The sequence below is a fragment of the Callithrix jacchus genome, chromosome 9, assembly GCF_049354715.1.
Source record: "Callithrix jacchus isolate 240 chromosome 9, calJac240_pri, whole genome shotgun sequence".
NCBI lineage: Eukaryota > Metazoa > Chordata > Mammalia > Primates > Cebidae > Callithrix > Callithrix jacchus.
The window spans coordinates 40646753-40670663 of NC_133510.1; the positions used below are offsets into that span (position 1 = coordinate 40646753).

A 23911-nucleotide genomic window follows, 5' to 3' on the forward strand; every position below is an offset into this window, starting at 1 on the left:
TGGCAGATATATGTTATGAACCTAAATTGCTGTATACCTTATAAAGACAATAAAGTGCTCCCTAAAACTAACCTAATCATTATGTTAGCCAGTACATATTTGCTTATGAAAAGATATAACTTTACTAAGAATTAGAAAGTACCAGAGCTTATTACTTTGATCCCATATTTATATAATCACTTTCATTTTTTTCAATTATTCTGCATTTTATAGCTTTAATTATATGTTTGGTTTATATATATATTATTTTACTGTATTTTAGGTTCTGGGGTACATGTAAAGAACATGCAGGATTGTTGCATAGGTACATACAGGGCAATGTGGTTTGCTGCCTCCATCCCCATCACCTATTGTAATTTTTAAACAGGAGTTTTTATTTTGAAGAGGTAGCAGTAGAATAGAAATTCAGAGTTTGCTCGGAAGTTATGATGAGACACCGTTTAGTTCAATATAACATGGACCTATCTAATAATTAAAACTGTTTATCTGAGATTTCTTACAAAATATTGATTTTTCTCCCAAATCTGTTAATTTTTACGTCTATGGATTCTGAATTTTAGGTCATGCCTAAAATGCCACCTCCCCCTTTTAACCTTGAAATTGTTGATGTTATTCTATGTTTTCTATTTTCCTATAGGTACTACTAAAAATTTTAGATCAATACAGACAGAAAGAATATGTGTCTCCCCGTGTTCTCCAGCAAGCCTTCAACTATCTCAACCAAGGGGTGGTTCATTCTATTACTTGGAAGCAGATGAAGCCACACATACAGGTTAGTGTCAGAGACCAGTTCTCCAAAATTATTCTCTGGTTAAAATAAGTTTTCTAGACAAACTTAATATTACTAATCCTATATTTTACATTTACTATATATTACATTTTTCCATTAATAATTTCTTTCCTTTTTTTTTTTTTTTCTTGAGATGGAGTTTTGCTGTTGTTACCCAGACTGGAGTGCAATGGCATGATCTTGGCTCACTGCAACCTCCACCTCCTGGGTTCAAGCAATTCTCCTGCCTCAGCCTCCCGAGTAGCTGCAACTACAGGCGTGCACCACCATGCCGAGCTAATTTTTGTATTTTTGGTAGAGACAGGGTTTCACCTTGTTGACCAGGATGGTCTCGATCTCTTGACCTGTGATCCACCTGCCTTGGCCTCCCAGAGTGCTGGGATTATAGGCGTGAGCCACCGCACCCGGCCATGCCATTAATAATTTCTAATGAGTGAAGTCTTATGTCAACTATAGAGGGTTTAGAAATTTAAGCATTTGAGAGGAATGAAGCCTTCAAGTTTTATGAGTTGGGAGACTTGGATTCACTTGATCTTGCTTAATCTCATTAAGCCTCATTTTCTCCTCTATTAAGGTAGAGAGTGCTTTTCTACCCTTCTTATCTAAAAGTTGCTAGGATCAAATGAGGTATTTTGTGTGAAAGCATTTTGAAAACTTACCAGGGCTCTAGTAAGGTAGTGTTACTTTGCAGTAATTGAAGCCTGATATGTGACGGTTTTATTTGCAGGTATGAGCAAGGTTTTTGTTTCTTTTCTTGGATTGTTAAGTGTAGTAGCAGAATTGTTTCTGTATTAATTGTTTGCTGAAAGGTAGAATTCAGCATTGTTACTTAGCTAAAGAACAAACGAGAATGGAAAATTATAGGCCACTAATCAATAAATACTTATTTGTATACAAATAATTGGATAATTCAGCAATGTTAGGAACTGAATACCCACCCTCTCCCAAACTATGAATGCTTAAATTTTATAAATGATATCTGAAAAGAAAAATCTTGCACTTTGCTGTTTGCTGTCCAGGATAGAATTTTAGTGTTATCACCCATCTTACCAACAGATACCTTTTCTCTGTTTTATGTAGACATCTTAATAACTATTTGCCTAATCCCTTTGATCAAATAGTGATAATTTCTTTGCAATTAGTGAAGATACTGATTTCATTTGCTGTGTTCCTGTAAAGTAAGGGTGAGTTGTGATAGCATTTCTTCTCTACTTGATACCTTCGGCTTTATTTTTACATAGCTATGAAGTAGGAATAAGAAAATGCTGATCTTTAGGCTGCATTTTTTTTTCTCTTAGAATTGTTTAATTTGGAATAAGTGGCAAGGGATAATCCTGTTTTTATATAAATAGTTGTTAGAGCATCAAATGGCTTCATAGAGCATTCGTAGCAGTGCACAGTAAGGCTAGTAGCTTTGACTTTTCTCTACCTAAAACCTACATTTGTAGAATAGGAAATTAGTTTTTTGAAAAATAGAAGAAAATAAAATTTCATTTTTTTTTTTTTGAACTGAGTCTGTCATACAGGCTGGACTGCAGTGACATGATTGTAGCTCACTGCAGCCTGGAGCTTCTGGGCTCAGGAGACCCTCCAAGATGTATGTTACCGTGTTTGGCTAAGTTTTTATATATTTTTTTTAAGATGGGGTCTTGCTAAGTGCCCAGCCTGATCTTGAACTCTTGGCCTCAAGTGATCCTTCTGCCCTTGGCCTTCCAAAGAAGTATCTGGCCCTTTAATATTGTTAATACATGGACATTTAGGACCAAAATGGAAATGTTAAAAAAAAATTTCAAAACAGGAATTATAATAGTAAATATAACCTTGACTTGGCATTTTACACACAGAGTTTGGAAAACTAACATCATAAAGACTGTCAACAAATACGTTATTAGTATTCCTCAAACCTGAATAGCCTATACCCATTTGTTACTTTTTTTTCTCTCATTTTAGAATATCTCTGAAGATGTGATTTTTTCTGTGATGTGTTATAAAGATGAGGATGAAGAGATGTGGCAAGAAGATCCGTATGAGTATATAAGGATGAAATTTGGTAATTGAGATGGTTTTCTCATCAGTTCCTGGATATGTAAAGTAATATAACGAAATTTTTATTTTTAAGCAAATTATATTACTTTGTTAAATCCCCCGGATTCTGCTTTGCATGATATAATCTGAAACTTTGAGAGTTTGATGTTATTTTGCTGAACTAAAGAACTTGAGGTCTTCTGATGTGGGAGATGAAAAGCCACTTCATTCATCTCTCTTATGGGTGCTGATGTTCCCATTGAGCTATCTGTTGCTTATACTGTTGTGATGCTGCTATGCAGGGACCCTTTACTTTTTGTGCCTTTTGGGAGACTCATTGATAGATTGGGTTGTTCTCATGTGGGAAATACTTTGGATTTCTGCATATTTTAGTGGTACCCCTATTTGGTTTGCCTGCTTATCTTAGAGATTAAGTGTTCTACAAGGGACAAAAATTACATATGGGGGCCCCACTGTGTGTGGCCCAATTCTTTGGGTGTCCTTTTAGCTTGGATCTTCCTGGAAGCTGGTGATCCATGTAGGTGATCTGATTTATTCCCAGTTTGTATTACTTGCTTCAGGGAACACTCAGGCACTTAATATAGCAAAATATTAATTTGCCTATCTATCTACCACAACTTAGAAGCTTTCTGAGGACAGAAATTTTATCTTATTTATTTGCTTTATTTTGCATTTTCTATCTTGTGCTTAGCCTCCAGTATGCCTTCAATAAATGTTGAAACAGATAATTGCTAAATCTAGCACTGCATACTGAAGTGCTGTGACAAAGCAGTACTTTCCACTTAGTTGAGCCAGGTGTATTTAGCTATATAAGCTAAATCTACTGCTACATTGTTAGTTTGTTGGGCTTTGTTTTTACAGAGCTTTGTGTTTGTATTATTGGATTCAGTAACTGAGGAACCCCCTTTTCTCTTGGAGACAAAGTATAGGAAAAGCGAACGAATGAGAAATATTTACTATCTGCTTTATTTCTCTATTCTCCTTTTCTTTTGAGAATCATTATTCATGTGTAATTTACTATTCCCCCTTTCTTATGCCTTTGTTTTTCTAGTTTGCTTTGAGTGATTAGCCAGTCTTTCTTCTATCTTTTTTTTTTTCTTGGCTAGAGTGCAGTGGTATAATCAGAGCTCACTGCAGCCTTCTGCAGCCTTGACCTCCCAGGCTCCAGTGATCCTCCCACTTCAGCCTCCAAGTAGCTGGGACCACAGGCATGTGCCACCAGACCTGGCTAATTATTTTTTGGAGAGATGGGGTCTCTTTATGGTTTTGAACTCCTGGCTCAAGTGATCCTCCTGCCTTGCAAGGCATTCTTTTAGTGTTTACTTCTTTTATAATACCTATGTGTTTTTGTGATGTACAGAGTATTTGTTTAGCTTTCAGAGAGCTGCCATTATTTTACATATTCTTCATGTCTGATAAGATAGGTATAAATATTAGAAAATATATATAAATTTTAGAAAATAAGAACTATGTCAGTTGATTAACAGTGGGAATTCACATTTTATTGTTTAAAAGAGGATATGGGTAGCTCAAGACTGACTAAATGGAGTGTTTTCTTTAATAATTTCCTCTGGTAGACTGGAATGCAGTAGCTTTTATTTGTATTTTACTTTTGGGTAACCACAGGGAAGAACAGTTTCTGTATTTTCTATGTTTGTGACTTGCAGTTACTTATGTGAAACAAAGCATTTCTATCTAAATGTATTGACTGATATTAATAATAATGTTTTAGTTTATTCTTTTTATCTCCTCTTTAACCAACATCTCCCCATTTCCCCTACTAACGTTTTTTGATTTGGTAAAAACTAACAAGAGCCCAGGCTTTGATGTTAAGATAGCCTGGTTACGAATGCTGGGGTGGTCACTTGTTGTGTGACCGTGGATGGGTTCTTTAACCTTTCTAAAATGAAGTGCTTTCAGCTATCAAACGTGATGATAATTATGCTAGGAGGATTAAATGGTTTAATACACATGAACTAACTGCTTAGCGTAGAATACTAGATGCTTCTAAAACTGTAGCATACTGCCTGGCACAGAGTAAGTACAGTACTCCAAAAATGTTCTTTTTATGTCTGTATTTTGCATTTTGGGGTAGACTTACTTTTGGTTTTATCTTTTATATTTAAACAAGGGCATATCAGATACCTTTCAAGATTTCAGTTTCTTAGGTAAACTGCCTGTTCTGAAATTTGTGAAAATGTTCATGGTATTAAGTGATACATTAAGTTTTAGGTAGGTATATATTCAACAACTGTCCATGGATGACCTGCTGAACCTACATATTGACAGAGCCAAGCATGGTCCTAGCAATCCCTCAAGGCTTTTATACTTGCTGTTTCCTCCACTTGGAGTGCTTTATCCATGGATTGCTTTCTCCCTCATTTCATTCAATTTCTGCTTAAATTTACCTTAACAGAGTTGGAGAGGCTTTCCCTGACACCCTGTTTAAACTAGCACCCCATACTCTGTCACTCTGTTTCTTCACCCTGTTCTACATTTGTTCTTCGCCTGACTTATGTGTGTACATCTGTATAATTTGTTTCTTTTTCACAACGTAAGCTCCGTGAGAACCTTTTTTGTTTGATCTTTGATCCCCAGGGCGTAGAACAGTGCCTGGCACAAAGTAAGAACTGAGTAAATTTTTGTTGTTTTTTGATAGAGATAAAGCACTTTCCCTTTCCTCAGTGAAACAGATGTGCAAATGCATTGTTTTCTTCAGTATAATAGTTTGAAAGGACAACCTATAGAGTTTGAAGAACATTATTGTGCAGGAGACAGAGAAGTTGTGGTGCCACTGTTTATCTTTAGCTTTTTAGTGCCATCAACCAGTGTCATATGTGAATGGTTTTATTTTTTTGGTTTGGAATAGTGGTCAGTCAGTTGTAAAATCTGGAACAATTAAGTATATTTTTACTAACATGGTTTTAACCTTTTAAAATCTTAGATATTTTTGAAGACTATGCTTCTCCCACCACAGCAGCCCAGACTCTCTTATATACTGCTGCAAAGAAAAGAAAAGAGGTATTTCATTTTTCTTTTTAAATCCAAAACTAAAAGGTGACCTCTGTTGATTTGATACTCTAGTAAATCCCTAGTATTTGAGAAATTATATTGTTATTTGTTATAACTTGTTGCCTTAAGAAATTTTTTTCTGTACTGGTAAGGGGAAAGTGTATCATGGTTATTTTGTGTTCTTAATAAATTGCACCTTTCATATTGAGCTTATAGTTGCTTGATGAAACATAATAAAATGGCTTTATTTTTTAAAATTTGTGCATCATAGTTAATACTATAGTAAGACAGTGCAAGTTCATGCAGACTAAAGTGGATTCTTCTGTTTCTTTAGGTGTTGCCAAAAATGATGGCATTCTGTTATCAAATCCTAACAGACCCGAGCTTTGACCCTAGGAAGAAAGATGGAGCCCTGCATGTGATTGGTTCTCTAGCTGAGATTTTATTGAAGGTTAAGATAATCAAAATTTAATTTACTTAATAACCTTGTAAAGCCCAGGCAAATGACAGAATATGAAAGTTATGGTTAATTTAAAGCTGGTGACTACTTTTGGATAATTGAGTTGACAAATATCCTCCTTTCTGTCACCTATTTCTTTAACTAAAAAGGAAATTTGACCGTTTAAGTTTTCAGTATGAAACTGTTGCTATGTGAAAGGGATACAAAATATCTTATTTCTACAAAATCAATATCAAACTGATCTAAGGTAATATTTGTCTTGTTTTAAAACATGCACTATATAGGTCAAATGATTGTACCAAATTATAATTGGAAGTAATATTAACAGCAAGTCATAATAAATATACTTGATTAGGAAGTGATTCTTACATATGAAAAAGACATTGATAAGTTAAAATTTATTTCTTAATAGAAGAGTTTATTCAAGGACCAAATGGAGTTGTTTCTACAAAATCATGTATTTCCATTATTATTGTCTAACCTGGGATATCTTCGAGCTAGAGTAAGTTTTTCATATTTCTGTTAAATAAGTTTTTCATATTTCTGTTATGTATCTTAAATCTTCATAATTATTCAAATAAATGTTTTTAGATAAATGGACCTTTTACCACATATTGAGATGAAATAGAGTCAATTAAATGTCTGCTGTGGTCACATCAGCTGAATAAAGGAAAACCTATGAAAGAAAAGATTTATGGATTTTATTTCCTGCTAGTTTTATTTCATTTGTCACCCCAGCTTCACTTGCTGTATATGTAAAACTTGCAATGAGAAAGATGATTTTATAGCAGTGGTACCACTTAAATTCATAAATGGATTTATCTTGTGTATAAAATGACATGAAATTCTAGTTCAGCTAAGAACTTGAATTTGATTTTCAGTATATTAGTTAGATTTGCCTTAGTAAAATGGAGAGAATAATCCATGTGAAATTACTTGTGCTCTTTGTGTATATTCTTTTAGAATCCGTATATTTTATGGAGAAATAGAAACAGGACTTTTGTTCAAGAGCCTAATATTTCTTTTTGTAAATATATCAACACAAAAAATGTCTTGCTAAAAACAACATATATTAACAATGTACATTAGAAAGCATTTTATGAAATAATAGTTACTAGAGAAATATTTGGGCAAATGTGAACTAGGGATTCTGAGGGCACTTTGAGAAGTTATATGAATTGTAATTCTCTTGCTAGAAGTCTTTAGTAACTAAAATTAATTGTTGATTGTGTTTGATGCACACGGAGAGTAAAATAAAATAATAATGATTCTGTGATCTAATAGTTCAAAGGTGATGATCTATACCAGGTTTAAAAACCTTATGTGAGTGGAAAAAAATAGAAGTTTGCTAAACCAGTTAGTGTAAGGGAAAATGTTTTTTCTAAGTGTGACAAATGACTTTCAGATACTGGTTTGGAGTTGCTTTTACATATAACAAATTAATTACAAGTTATAATATTTATTAAAAGCATAAACAGGGTTTTTTTTTCCAAAGATGTATTTGACTTCTTTTTCTCTTTCCTGTGAAAAATGTTATTGCATATAGGTAATCTAGAAGTAATGAAAATGCCTTTCTTATAAAAAGAGGGGGATGTAGAAGTTAGAAACTAAGGCTACTATGTTACCCCCAAAAGCAAACATTTCTTTGTAGAATTAGTGATATTTTACTAAGAGGTTCTTATATGTGTGACGTTATTACAGAATGCTATAATCCTAATAGCGCCCTACTTGCTTTTTAAAATAATACAGTCTTGCTGGGTACTTCATGCATTTAGTTCTTTGAAGTTCCATAATGAGCTCAATCTAAGAAATGCAGTTGAATTAGCAAAGAAGAGCCTGATTGAAGATAAAGAGATGCCTGTCAAAGTTGAAGCTGCCCTTGCTCTTCAGTCCTTAATTTCTAACCAGATACAAGGTAAAGCCAAAATACCTTTTAGAAGTTTTCTCAAATACTTCATTTACTTTCTTCCCTAATAAAGATGAATCTCCATGTCTGAGGGTTCAGAGTTTGGAATTCTGAGCTTTTGCCCTCTCAGAATTCTATAGGGGTTTAATATTGTCCTTTTTAGGTGTTCCTATTGACTGCAGTTTTCAAAATTTTAGATTAAAAAACATGTTAATTACTGTGGGGCTCTAGGGTAGGCTGAGTGTAGAAAGACCTGGGCCCGGTTTTGATTTTGCTTCTAACTTGCCATGGAAACCTGGGCAAGGTGCATGATCTGTCGAGGTTCAGGTTTCCACATATTTAAGTTTAGGGGAGTTGGACTGGATGACTTTATGATTCCTTTCACCTCTAGGACTCTATATGATTCCCCTAGTTTTGAAAGTTGCAAGTAGTATTTTTAGTGAGTGATAGCAGACATCTCATTTGTTCAGAATGTCAGAATATTCTGATCAAAGTTCAAATAAACCTTTGAAATTAAGTTCAGCTTTATGAGGAATATGAACCTAATTTGCCTCTATTCAACAGTGTTTCAAGGGGAGGATTGGCTATTGTATATACGGCGTCGGAGGGTGGTAGAGATGGCCTGGGGCAGGGAAGGGGCCCCATCAGTATTCGGGATAGTCTTCATGTACATGATTTTTTTTTTTTTATAACTTGTGAGAACTGATTAGTGTTTTACAAGTCATTCTGATGACACAGTGTATGTATAATCAGAATTTTTCAGTGGGGGCTATTAGTATTTTGGGACAGTTTCTGCACAGGACAGTTCTCTCCTGTGCAGAACTTCTTATCCTTATATTACACTTGGGAAATTGATATGTTGGTGAACATTATTTTGGTACAGCTTTGTAACTTACCGCAAAGAAAGTGTGTCTCTAGAACCTAATTTAGGTATTACCCTGGGTCACTTTACCTTGTGACCAAGTTAATTCCTTTTATCATCTGGGCATGGTAATTTTTATTACTTTTGTTTGTTTTATTGAATTAGCTAAGGAATATATGAAGCCACATGTGAGGCCTATTATGCAGGAACTGTTGCACATTGTTAGAGAGACAGAAAATGATGATGTTACTAATGTCATCCAGAAGATGATATGTGAATACAGTCAAGAGGTAGCCTCAATTGCTGTTGATATGACCCAACACTTGGTAAGACTGGGCAGTTTTATGTTAATTTGGTTTAGAAACCTTGAGTAATCTAAATAAACTTCCAAATACGGAGTTCAGTTTAATTTGTACGGTCATGTGCTGCATAACAACATTTTGGTCAATGACAGATTGCATATACAATGGTGTGCTTCTAAGATTATAATACCGTGTTTTTACTGTAACTTTTCTGTGTTTAGATACAAACACTTCCATTGTGTCATGATTGCCTAAGTAGTCACTAAAACAAACTGTACAGTTTGTGGCCAAATAGGCTATGCCATCTGGATTTGCCTAAGTACACTCAATGACATTCAAGCAAGGATGAAATTACCTAATGACATATTTTTCAAAATATATCCCTGTTAAGCGATGCATGACTGTAGTTGAAGTATAGATATAAAAATTACTCTGATATTTCTATAGTTAATTAGAGTTTAATAACATTTAGGATTAATCTCTTTCATCTAGAATATTCTGAAATTTTATAATGTGCCTTCTAAATTTTTAATTTCTGGACTTTGAATCACAAAACTCATTTCCTTCAGTTTGGGGCAATTTAGTGTTTTACTTTTTTGATACATTTCTCCTTACTATTTTTTTCTGTTCTATATTTCCTGATGTAGAATATCACACCTGGACTGTATCTCTAACATTTTTTAAAAACTTTTCCTCCTATTTTCCATGTCTGTTCTTTTTGTTTCATTTTCTAAGTGATTCCTTGACTTCTCAATCTTCTATCACATTTTTCTTTTATTACTTGATTTCACTTGTCCCAGATTGTGATTTTATTTGCTTAGTGATAACCAGAAGTTAAATGTTAGCCCTCTGGATATAATAGCTAGTGTAAATAGCTATATTTAAAACATGACAGATTCTATTATTATAAGAAGAGAGATGATTCAGTCAGCAAAGTACAGACTTCAAAATTTGAGCAATGCAGACTTTAGATGTGTGACACTGCCATTTTGCTTACTTCTATAAAGGGGGGACATCACAGTACTACTAATTGCGGAATACTTTAATGTTATTTTCATAGGCTGAGATATTTGGCAAGGTTCTTCAAAGTGATGAATATGAAGAAGTTGAAGACAAAACAGTAATGGCTATGGGAATTTTACATACCATTGATACTATCTTAACAGTTGTAGAAGATCATAAAGAGGTGAGATTTCTTTGTGGTCTATGACATAGTAGTAGCATTTAACTGTAATTTATTTGATCAGCAGGCATGAATTTTGAAGTCTTGACTTTTAAATTGCTACTTAGTTATGTTGCTGTGCTTTAAAAAATTGCCCTCAAATTTAAAAGAAACATTAAAATGAGTAACATTATAATATTACATTATCATATTTGTAATATTATAATGTTGTAAATATTATAAAGTATATAGTACATCCCTTTATATTAACTTGAGTTCAGTGAATCATATCTGCTATGTGCCAGGCTAGGTTCTTGGGGAATACCAAATGAATAAGAAATGAGCCCAGTTTGTCCGGGCACGGTGGCTCACGTCTGTAATCCTAGCACTTTGGGAGGCCAAGGAGGACAGATCACAAGGTCAAGAGATCGAGACCATCCTGGCCAACATGGTGGAACCCTGTCTCTATAGAAAATACAAAAAATTAGCTGGATATGGTGGCATGTGCCTGTAGTCTCAGCTACTCAGGAGGCTGAGGCTGGAGGGCTTGAACCTGGGAGGCGGAGGTTATAGTGAGCGGAGATCGCACCACTGCACTCCAGCCTGGTGACAGAGTGAGACTGTGTCTCAAAAAAGCAAAAAACAAAAAGAAATAAGCCCAGATTTCTGGGAACCAACAATGTAGAATTCTTGGAAGAGAGTGACAGACAGCTGTTCAACACACAGTGGCAAATGTTAGGTAATGGAACAGGATTCTGATATAACAAGTACTGCAGAAGTGGAGAGGAATAAAAGAAAGAGCTGAAAAGCATATTTCCTAAACTGAATTCCAGAGTGTTATTGGGGTAAGGCTTTATACATCTATTTATCTAGCGCTTTCACATCCATCAGCTGATATGATCTTACTAAGGCCACCATGACATAGATGGCACAGGTAGTGTTAGTCTGTTTTACAGAAGTGGAAAACAAAGTTCAGGTGGATTTAAGAAACTTGCTTCTGGTTCCAGAGCTAGTAACTTGTACATTTGGGTTTGTAGTCAGATCATTTTGATAATGTATCAGTTTATCCCCATTTAAAACCTGTAGCTCCTTCCCATGTATCGCATGGCTGCTCCTGAACTCAAATTAGGTTTTGTTTATTGCTTCTGTGAGTGCAAGTTGACTTGTTTGGCAATTATGGCAGTTATTGTTTTACAAGGTGAGCGCTTAGGAAGCAGGTACTACTTTTTATTTATTTGAGACTGTCTCATTTATTTATTTGAGACAGAGTCTCACTCTGTTACCCAGGCTGGAGTGCAGTGGTGTGATCTTGGCTCACTACAACCTCTATCTTTCAGGTTCAAGCCATTCTCCTGCCTCAGCCTCCCAAGTAGCTGGGACATGGACCACTGCACCCAGCTAATTTTTGTATTTTTAGCAGAGATGGGATTTCACCATGTTGGCCAGGCTGGTCTTGAACTCCTGACCTCAGGTGATCTGCCCACCTTGGCCTCCCAAAGTGTTGGGATTACAGGCACGAACCACCTTGCCCGGCTGCTGCTACTTCTTTAAATAGCATTGTTAAACCATGTATCTGTTGGTTTATCCTGTGTTTATCACATGCCAATGGAAGATGACTTGTTTTTTTTTCTTAATTTTTTTTTTGGGGACAAGTCTTGCTCTGTTGCCTAGGCTGGAGTACAGTGGCACAATCTCAGCTCACTTCAACTTTGGTCTCCTGGTTCAAGTGATTCTCTTATCTTAGCCTCCTAAGTAGCTGCCTGCCACCACACCTGGCTAATGTTTCTATTGTTAGGGGAGACGGGGTTTCACCATATCTGCCTGGCTGGTCTGGAACTGCTGACCTCAAATGGTTCATCTGCCTCGGCCTCCCAAAGTGCTGGGATTACAGGCATGAGCCACTGCATCCAGCTGACTTGCTTCTTAAAAATGGCTTGATATTCTTCTAGACTAGTCTTCATTTGCCTAAAGGGCTTAATGTTAATTTTTATTATTTTATTTTTGCATCCTTCTATATTGAAACTAGATGATCCTCTTGGCAATAGTGAGATGTTCCAAATTAAAGGAAAGTAAATTTAAGGGATAGTTCTTTTGTCTTATACTTAGGACTTGTATTTTAAATTTGAAGAGACCTTAGAAATCACCTCGTCCAGTTTTCACAAGTGTGTTTGGGGAGTAGTAGAATGAGCTGCAGGGATAGTTTAAAAACAATACAGCATCTTTTTGTTTTTATTTCTTTCTCTTGACGTTAAATTTATTTTGAATTCCAAATAGTGTTCAAGGGACATGTGAACTTACTGTGATTAGAGAGGTGTGCATTAAAATTGACACACACGAATACTGCATCCTTAGACAAAAAAACCTAAAGCCTTCAGCTAAATGGCTTTACCAACAAGGGCATGGATAATTACAGACAAAACCAACTGGAATCTTGGTATCCTGAACAAGATTTTGAGCTTTGGCTTACTGAAAGCAAACATAGAAAACAATTATTTCCTTAAAAGGAAACACCACATTTATGAAACACTGACAAATAATGTATGAAACACAAAATTGTGATCTAAAATAGGTGCTTAAGCATATCCATTTTTGTTGAATGGTTTTAAGCATATTGACAGTATTTTAAACTGGGAAATTTTGGATCATTTGAACCTTAAGACGGTAATTTAAGTTGAATATTAGAATATATTTGACAGTAGAAATAGGACATTTACATGAAAAATGTAACCCACCATGGATTTTAACATTTAAAAATATTTAATACAAAAGTGATGAAAAAAATCAAAAGATGTGAAAAGAAAATTCAGTGAAATTTTACCTTCTCACTCAGCTCCCCAGCTATCTAATTCTCCTCTCTGGAAGTAGTTGCTTTTTCCTTTTTTTTTTTTTTTAATCAGGTTTTTGTGTCTTTCTGGAGATTTTCTATTAACATATAAGCAAAAAGTGAATGTATATATTTTTCTTTTATGAAAATAATAGCATACTATACACAGTTTTTGTTATTTTTTACCTAACAGATCTTGTTGATCCTTCCATGTTAATAAAGTTATGTATTTTTAGTGGTTGCCTAATATTCCCTTGTATGATGTGTCAAATTTATTTTACCAGTCTCTGTTTAGTGGATATACTTTGACTGTCTCTTGTTTAAATGGACATTTGATTGATAGTAATCACAAACATTGCTGAAGTGAATGGCCTTTTATATGTCATTTTGCACACATAATATGTCTGAAGGGTAAATTCCTTGAAGTGGAATTGCTGGGTTGCATCATATTTTTATGGGTAAGTTTGAAGGATGTTGCCAACTTGTCCTTCAGCGTTTCTACCATTTATACTCCACAAATCAATATACACACAGGGTCTGTCTTCCGAGCCCCATAATTTTAATCATTGCCAGTCTTGATAGGTCAAGACTGTTAATGTTGCACTTGGAATTTGTATTCTTACCATGTATTATAATGAACATCTTTTTATAAACACAGGCAAAGATTATTTAAAAAACACATTTGTCTTCTATTGTATTTTTCAACTTTAAAAAATTCATTAATTTCATGTAAGTGGGATTTGATCTTCGTGATACCATTTGAAAATATTTCACTCACTTCTTCATTTGTCTTTGACTTAAAATTTTTAAATTTTTTAGTCAGATGATTTCATGTTTTTCATATTTCTGGCCTTTGAGTCACTTTCCCTTTTCAGGATACAAGAATTCTTTTTATTCTATTTTTTTATGATTTATTTTTCTACATTGGAATCTTCTATCCATTAGGAATTTATTTTGGTATAAAATTATATGGTAAGGAACTAATATGAACTGTTAAGTTTGTTATAGATTTAACCCCATTTCTGTCATTAGTCTATTTTTCAAAATTTTCTGATTATTCTTTCTTGTTCAGCTTTTCACATGAAATTTAGAATTGTTAAGTTACTGTCTCAAAAATGTCCTGTTGATATTGTTATTGGCAGAATATTAAATTTATATATTAAGCATTATAGTTTCAAGCTTAATATTTAAAATTTATCTTTAGATTACGCAACAGTTAGAGAATATCTGTCTACGGATCATTGATCTTGTTCTGCATAAACGTGTAATTGGTAAGTTCAAAAGTTGAATAAAAAGATAAATTGAAAAATGTTTAAAAATTTTAACTCGAAGTATAATTTTAGCCCTTCAGATTTAAGAAGTTAGACAATATTGGGAAAGAGAAACATATTCACTTCAGTTTTTGGATGTCTTTTCTGGTGTTAAATATCTGTATTTTAATTCAGAGATAAATTATACATCCAGTTAAGACTTTTTGATCTTGGAATTTTAAAAGACAGATAATTTTAAATTGCACATTGCTAGAAATGAACTGGGATGAGGTTTAGTTAAGGTTACTTTAATCTGGGATTGAAAAATGTTTGATAGGCTTTTTTTTTTTTTTAAATTCAGAAATGTGAAATGGCTGGGCACAGAGGCTCATGCCTGTAAGCTCAATAGTTTGGGATGCTGAGGTGGGTGGATTGCTTGAGCCTAGAAGTTCAAGACCAGCCAGTGCAACGTGGTGAAACACTGTCTCTCCAAAAAATTAGCTGAGTGTGGTGGCATGTGCCTGTGGTTCCAGCTACTCAACGGGCTGAGGTGGGAGGATCACCTGAGCCTGCATGATTCATTGCAGGTAGAGGCTGCAATGAGTCATGATTGTCCCATTGCATTCCCACTGGGCAACAGAGTGAGATCCTGTCTCAAAAAAAAGTTTGAATTAATTGTCCTATTAGCTCTTATAATAGCTGAATTCTGAGTAGAATCAGTAACTAATACTAGATGTTACAAGCTGATGGGAATTTTGCAGAGTAGGCAACTCTTCCATTGTATTCAAGCATTTTGAAGGTGCTAGCTCTGTATCATGTGGGTGTGAGAGAGATGCAAGCTGTGTAGTACTCAGAGGGATGCAGGAAAAGCATGTCTCTAATTAAGAGCGTTTGTCTCCAGGCTTTTTATTGTTCACTCTGTTGGTAAAAAATTGAACATGCACTGCTAATATATGTGAATAATATTTGAATAGTTCTTGAATATATAACGTGGTAGATATGAACAGTAGAATACTATTCAGCCTTAAAAAAGAAGGAAATCCTGTCATTTGTGACAACATGGGTGAACCTGGAGGACGTTATGCTAGGTGAAATAAGCCAGGCGTAGAAAGACAGATACCATGTGCTCTCACTCAAACTCTGAGAAAGAGAGAACAGAATGTGGTTAGCAGGAAGTCAAGGGAGGGGAGATGTTGATCAAAATGGTGACCATAGTTAACAATATATTATATACTTGAAAATTGCTAAGAGTACATTTTGAGTGGTGTCACCACAATAAAGCATGTGAAATAATGGATGTGATAATTAGCCAAATTTAGCCATTCCACAAAATACACATATTTCAACATGGTATATACATCATATATACAATTTTTATTTTGTCAATTCAAAAATAGATATTTTTTAAAAGTACGTCTTTCAGTAAAAAGACCAGTGGTTGCCAGGGCTTGGGGATGGGAGGGAGGGAAGGGTGAATAGGTAGATCACAGAAGTTTTAGGCAGTGAAACTTCTCTGTATGATTCAATAATGATGAGCACATGTCATTATACATTTGTCAAAACCCTTAGAATGAACAATGCAATGTTCATTCTAAGGGTTTTGACAAATGTATAAAGAATGAACCTTGATGTAAACTGTGGCCTCTAATTAATAAAAGAATTTCTGTAAGTTCTGTTCTGGCTTATTTCACTTAGCATAGTGTGTTCATCTCTGTTATTGCAAATAATAGGATTTTTTTTTTTTTTAAGGTGGACTAGTATTCTCTCATGTATATATACCACATTTTCTTTATCTGTTCATTTGTCAGTGAACGCTTAGGTATTTTCATATCTTGGCTATTGTGGAACATGCTTCAGTGAACATAGGAGGGCACATTATCTCTTTAAGATCCTGATTTTAATTTCTTTGATATATGCAGTACTAGGATGGCTTGATCATATGGTAATTCTATTTTTAATTTTTTTGAGGAACCTCCATACTGCTTTCTACGATGGCTGTTTTTACTCTCCCATCAAGAGTATACAACAATTTCCTTTTTCTCTGTATCCGCTCCAGCATTTAACTTTTGTCTTTTTGATAATAGCCATCCTCATAGATATGAGGGTGATACCTCATTGTGACTTTGATTTGCATTTCCCTGATGATTAGTGATGTTAAATATTTTTTTGTATACTTACTGGCCATTTGTATGTTATCTTTTGAGAAATAGCCATTCAGATCCTTTGCCCGTTTTTAAATAGGGTTATTTTCTCTCTTCTGAGTGGTTTGAGTTCCTTATATATTTTGGATATTAAATCTTCCTCTGATATAGGTTGTAAATACTTTCTCTCATTCTGGAGGTTGTCTCTTCACTCTGTGGATTGTTTTCTTTGCTATGCAAAAGCCTTTTAGTTTGATGCAGTCCTGTTTGTTTTTGCTTTTGTTTTGTGTGCTTTGGGATTATATCCTCATATAAAAAAAAAAAAAAAAAAATCATTCTCCAGACCAGTGTTCTAAGTTTCCATGGCGCTTTTCCCCTACGGTTTTTTCTAGTAGTTTTATCATGTCAGGTCTTAAAGCTTAAGTATTTAATCCACTTCGAGTAGATTTTTGTTTATGGTGTAAGATGAGGGTCTAATTTCATTTTCTGCAAATGGATATTTAGTGCCATTTATTGAAGAAACTGTCCTTTCTCCATTGAGTGTTAGTGGCATCTTTGTTGAAAATTAATTGACCCTAAATGGGTAGATAGATTTTTTTGGCTTTGTATTCGGTTCCATTGGTTTGTGTGTCTGTTTTTATGCCAGCGCCATGCTAGAACTTTTAGAAATTCTGTATTTAGATAATTTATTTTTCAAGTGATTTTCTTACATAAATTGTTTCTCAATATTTGTAATTTTCATTTTATTTTGCTTTCAGTAAGGGAAGTATCTGTTGCTAGCTTTTGAATATATTAAGTTTTAAGTATAGAAACTTTAATCAAGTTTCCAGGGTGAATACTAGTTTTGCTCAGTGATATGGTAGGAACTATTTGCAATTTTTGTTGAGGTTTATGTTTCCTGATTGTATGTGTAGATAAAATTTACTTTCGACTGAGGATAATGGTATTTGTGAGTATAAGAACATTTCCTTTGAACTTATCTACTTTATAGTAGGTCTTACTGTCTTGATTAACTTGAAGAATACTGTACATTTTACAAGTTCTGTAAATTGACAGACTCCTGCTTGGTGTATAGTTGTTAGTAAAAGTATAAATTTGAGATGGGTAGATACTTTAGCCTGGTATAATTAAACTCTGCAAAGAATATTATTAATTATTTGTAAATTTTAAATCCTCGATATAAGAGAGGAATGATAAAGCATACCTTCTTGTATCTATTTCTAATACAGTTTTATATAATAAAATAGAAGAAAACTTTATTTTTTCAATAGTACAAGACAGTTTAGTAAAAACAAATTTTTGCCTTGCCTCTTTATTGAGTAGAAGGGCCAATCTTGGTAAGAAATGGAAGGTGGCAGATACATAGCTGAAGATACAAATACTGAGAAAGGGAGGCTTTTGAGTATGTTGGATAGAGGAGGACCATGTCAGCATAGGTAGTCTAAACCCTCTGTGTGGTCTTTGTTTTAATTTTTGCTATTTTCTAGCATTCTAACTAGAAATTTTCTTCCTTCTAGAATTCTATGAAGAAATTCTTTCCTTGGCATACAGTTTAACCTGCCACAGTATTTCCCTTCAATTGTGGCAGCTTCTAGGTATACTATATCAAGTATTTCAGCAGGATTCCTTTGAATACTTTACAGGTATGGATTTGACCATAGCATTTTTGCTTTTCTGTGTCTAGATGTTACTTCTTGTTGATTCCTGAAATAAAAACACTTATGATTCCAATATTGATCAGAAAATGTTTTTATTTCCTGGTCACATAAAAGCTAGGGCTATTGCAGCAGTGTTTTTCAGCCCTAGGTATGCAGGCAGAGGAGGTAGGCTGCATTTCTTATTGAGTCTTAAGTTAGTTTATGACCAGAGCATATATCCATATGTTAATTTAATAAATGTCTTGTGGACACCAACTGTATTCCAAGCTCTATTCTAAGCTCAGCAATCCAGCAGTGAGCCAAAGAAACAGCCTTTGCCCTTTTGAAACTTACATTCTAATGGGGATGATGGGAGACTAGGAAGTCACTCAGACAAATGAGCAAGAAAATATAAAATATGTTAGATAGCGATGAGTGTGCAGTGGAGAAAAGGAAACAAATTCAGCATAAGTACTTCAATAAATGATGAGTGTCTTAGTCTTTCTGCTCCACATTTTCCCCGTCTATAAATATACGGCAGATTTATTACTTTCATTTCTAGCCTTTTGTGGTTGCACGGGAAGAAAGTAATGTGTGGGTGCTACAGAAATATGGTTTCAGTGGGAATAATTTATTTCTGTTCCTGTCACTCAAGTCTCATTGGGAATTTGATTTTTTTTTTCAGACATGATGCCTCTCCTGCATAATTATGTGACAATAGATACAGATACCTTACTATCAAATCCAAGACATTTAGAAATCCTTTTTACCATGTGTAGGAAGGTAAGCATGTCCTAATCTGTTGTTGCAGTGGTTCTTACTAATGCTTGCCTGTTTTGCTTCAGGTTACCTTTTCAGTTTGTTTCTTATACATTTAATTTTGCATTACCTTCATCAACATATATTTTTTTCATTTGTATTTTCAAAAGAATCTTTGGGATTTGAAAGTTTCATATTGTGTGTTGTGCTTATGAATATTTGCTCTTTTTATATCTGTACTTTTTACTTTGTGTTTTTTCTTTCGGAAATGAAGTTTCTACCTGATTAAAGTGCTAGGAAAATTAACCACATATTTTGTTAATCAGTGACAAATGGCATGATCTTTTTTATTTTTTAATTTAATGTATATGTTGGAAGCCACTAGATATAGGTCATTTGAGCATAAACAACATAAGATAAAAATTATAATAGTTAGAAAAGCATCATTTAACAAGATAATCTATAATCCACATAATGGCTATTCTTATCCTTATACACAAACATGATTGTCTACTGTGTTGTTTTTGTCACAAGATGATTTGGTCCTCTATTGGTTATATTTTAAGATCTCTGGCTTAATATTGTTTTTCTTTTCCTTTAGGTAAACCCATATATGTATCTATATATATCTATATATAATATGCACACATACACATAAATATGAAACTATATTGCAGAAATCTGGCAGGCCAATTTTATAAAGCTCACATAACCAGAAACCAGAAGGTTTGGGCAGAGTTGAGAGTAAAGTAGCTAATGTACAATCCCCCCAAACACATGCTTGTTTTCCTCACTAGAAGGAGTATACCCCAAATCTGGTAAGAGCTCTTCACTGCTCATCAGTATATCTGGTTTAGGTCTGGGTCTCAGTTCAGTTCTAAAGAGTCAGGGAAATTTTGGGAGGTTGGTAAGCTGTTTCACATATAAACTGAAAGGGCTGAATTGTGAGTTGTAATGAATTATTTACCACTGTGATAATCCATCTTGTTAAATCATAATCAGCTGGCAATCTTCAGTTTTCCCTGTTAGAGATGTAGCTAATAGAGAGGGAAAGAAAGCAACAAATACAACAGTCCTTTGTTTTCCATTAGTAATTCACAGCTTCTCTGTATGTTTGTAGATATAGTAAAACTGATACAACAATTTCCTTATACTTATCAAGTAGTTAAAATTTATTTTGTATTCTTTTATGAATATAAAATACTTGTTTTAATACTAGCTAATATTTGTTGAATTGTTATTGTATGACAGACATTTTCTAAGCACTTTATACATAATAACTTAATCTTTATGACAGTATGAGGAAGGTATCACGTTTGTATCAAAAGGAACCTGAGATAATTTCTTGCACTGCACCTGAGGTTAGGAAATAGTTCTAATCATGTAGCTACTATGTGTTGGAGCCAGAGTTGAACCTAGTAGTCTGACTCCAGAGCCCATTTAAAAAATTACAAAATATATTTTTGTTTTCTTTCCTTTTGGCAAACCTAAAACAAATTGCTGATTCCCCCAAGTAAATGCAGTTTTGGGAGGGGGAAGTAATTATTTTTCTTTCTGTATCATATAACCTTATGAAGTAGGTTCTTTTATTCCCATTTTATAGATGGGGACAGCCAAAGAGGGTAAGTAACTTTTCTAAAAACAGCTAATAAGTGGAAGAGCTGTGGTTTGAACCAAGGCAGCCGGTTTCTAGAGTCCATTCACATTTAGAGACTGGACTATGATATTTTGTCCTAGAGATAGCATTTTAAATTTATGTAAATACAGTTGATTCTTGGCTTTGCCTAGTATCTGCTTATGATTCAGCTCACTGACTGCTATCCAGTTTCCAAAATGTTTATTGCTGTTACCTCTACTTTTCTCTGTCTTTATATATGTACACCTTTAAAATCTCTTTACCGTTATTTTGATACATTTTGGGAGAGAATGAAATTAAATTAAATGGGAATGTTAAATCTGTTAGAATTATCTGGAATTTCTTAATTTATTTGTCTTAAATTTTTTTTTTTGGAAAATTACGTTTTTAAATGTAAAGAATATAGTGTTCTTTATAGTATTATTTCGAATCTACCTTTTGTCTGTATTTATGTCTTTCATTCCTAATATTTTTAAGTTTTGCATTTTATTTTTTTTGCTTCTTAAAAATAATTTAAAAGTTGCTTACTTTATTCGGTCTTTTTTCAGTGACTTTGCTTTTTATTTGTTACCTCTTTTTGTCTATATTTTAAATTTCTGTCCCACCCTTATTTCTTTAAGTCTATTCTTTTCCTTATGTCTTACATTTGAACGATTAATTTTTTCATTATAAACAATTTTTAATATAAGCATGCTCTACTCTAGGAACTTTTTCTGAAATCTTATTATATGGTAGTCACACTCCAAATTTAGGTATGAACATGTATATTGTAGAATTGTTTATAATAGTGAAAATACAGAATTAACAATAGGGGAACTGTCTGGTAACTTTGTTATATTCACATACTGTCATATTGTATAGTTATAAATGGTTACAATGTCCATGAATAATATTCCTAATTATGAAGTTCATGTTGGGGAATTGAAAGGTATGTAATACAAAACTATGGTGGTTATGAAAAAATGGGCATATGGACCAGAATTAAAAAGGAACAAAAAAATAGTTTTATTGTTTAAAAAGAAGATTATTTTGTTTTGATTTCATTTTATACTTTTGGTGCCTTTAAAGTGAAGCTTCATTTATCTGGAAAATTAACTCATAGTCTACTTTATTAATCCCAGGTCAAATAAGTGAATTATTGCTCCTTATAAGAAATGAGAGAGATGGTAGAGGAATTTATTTTGACCATTCTTCTTTGGGTTGGCGAGGTAAACTTGTACAACAAACAAAGCTATGATTCCTATGGCTGAATTCATATAGGACATTTGTTTCATGTGGACTTGATGAACCTCTATGCAATGCCACTCACTGCTGAGCTAAACTGAAATTACTGCAGGTACTGTGTGGAGATGCAGGAGAAGATGCAGAGTGTCATGCAGCCAAACTTCTGGAAGTAATCATTCTTCAGTGCAAAGGAAGGGGAATTGATCAGGTAATGTATGTCTGGAAAGCACCTTACTTGACAGTTACATTTGAAGTTTACATGACTCCTTGACATTTTGTTTATATTATGATGAAACACGGAAGGGACAGCCTATAGATTGTGCTTTCTGGTACAAATCCTGTTTAAATGACTAAAAACTGTACTTTGCATTGTAGCTGAGAAAGGCATGCATAGAAAAATATGTAATAATTTAAGGTGCCATAAAAAAATAATGAAGGAAACATTAACTGAGTAAATTCTACTCAGTTGGAGTCTCAGAGATTTTCACATTCCCTTCATTTTTGTGTATTCTGCTTAAATACTCCCAGGTACCTTTTCTAACCAGCAATTAAGGTACTATAGAAAGAAGTTTTTCTTGACCAATTTAAAAGGCAAAATTTCATACTTTATATTTTTAATAAGTTACAAATTTTAATTCTTGTTTTCAACAAGATTAATGCAATTTTTGATACTGTTGTGGTACAATGTTCAATAAGAAAAATGTTGAAATATTTAAGTAAAATGTGATTTTTTCTTTTAGTTCTGTTTTACTTTATATATTTCTTACAGTTTTGAGATATAATTCACACTCCATCCATTTAAAGTGTATACGTAAGTGGTTTTTAGTGTATTCACAGAATTGTGCAACTGTTATCACAATTTTAGAATATTTCATCACCCCTTCCAAAAAACTCATTACCAGTCACTTGCCCCAAGTTCTGGGCAACCACTATGACTTTGTCTCTATGGATTTGCTTATTCTGGGCATTTTATACAAATGTAATAATCTTATATGTCATCCTTTTTAACTGGCTTCTTTCACTTGGCATAAGGTTTTCAAGGTTCATCTATGCGATAGTGTGTATTGATACTTTCTTTTAATGCCAAATAATATTTCATTGTATAGTTAAATCACCTTTTATCCATTCATCGGTTGTTGGTCATTTGGGTTATTTTTACTTTTTGGCTATTATGAATAATGCTGTTTGGAACTTTTGTGTACAAGTTTTTGTGTGGATATGTTTTCATTTTCTAGGAGTGGAATATGGTCATTCTGTGTTTAATCATTTGTGGGACTGTCAAACTGTTTCTAAAGCAGCTACATCATTTTTCATTCCTGCAGCAATGATAGAGAGTTCCAGTTTCTTCATGTTTTTGCCAACACTTGTTTCATTTGTGAAGTAGTGTCTCATTGTCATTTTTATTTGCATTTTTATGATGGCTAATGATCTTGAGCATATTTCATGTACTGATTGGCCTTTATATTATATATTATTGCACTTTAGGTTCTGGGGTACATGTGCAGAACATGCAGGATTGTTCCATAGGTACACACATGGCAATGTGGTTTGCTGCCTCCATCCCCATTACCTCTATCTGGCATTTCTCCCCACATTATCCCTCCCTAACCTCCCTACCTACTGCTGTCCCTACTGTAGTCCTCTGCAACAGACCCCAGTGTGTGATGCTCCCCTCCCTGTGTCCATGTGTTCTCCTTGTTCAACACCCGCCTCTGAGTGAGTACATGCAGTGTTTGATTTTCTGCTCTTGTGTCAGTTTGCTGAGAATGATGCTTTCCAGATTCATCCATGTCCTTACAAAGGACACAAACTCATCATATTTTATGGCTGCATAGTATTCCATGGTGTATATGTGCCACATTTTCCTTGTCTAGTCTATCATCGATGGGCATTTGGGTTG

The 23911-nt window shown here is 34.1% G+C and overlaps 1 protein-coding gene across 2 annotated transcripts in view; it reads left to right on the forward strand.

Moving 5' to 3' along the window:
• IPO8 (importin 8) overlaps positions 1–23911 on the forward strand; it is a 70489-nt gene that overhangs the window by 22741 nt on the left and 23837 nt on the right. For both annotated transcript variants that reach the window (XM_078339005.1, XM_035255929.3), the window contains 12 exons: positions 638–772; positions 2741–2840; positions 5781–5857; positions 6183–6299; positions 6721–6810; positions 8058–8223; positions 9242–9402; positions 10439–10564; positions 14569–14635; positions 18273–18398; positions 19078–19175; positions 22124–22219. In XM_078339005.1, the coding sequence (XP_078195131.1) occupies positions 638–772; positions 2741–2840; positions 5781–5857; positions 6183–6299; positions 6721–6810; positions 8058–8223; positions 9242–9402; positions 10439–10564; positions 14569–14635; positions 18273–18398; positions 19078–19175; positions 22124–22219 (1359 nt within the window). The remainder of the gene's footprint in view (positions 1–637; positions 773–2740; positions 2841–5780; positions 5858–6182; positions 6300–6720; positions 6811–8057; positions 8224–9241; positions 9403–10438; positions 10565–14568; positions 14636–18272; positions 18399–19077; positions 19176–22123; positions 22220–23911) is intronic.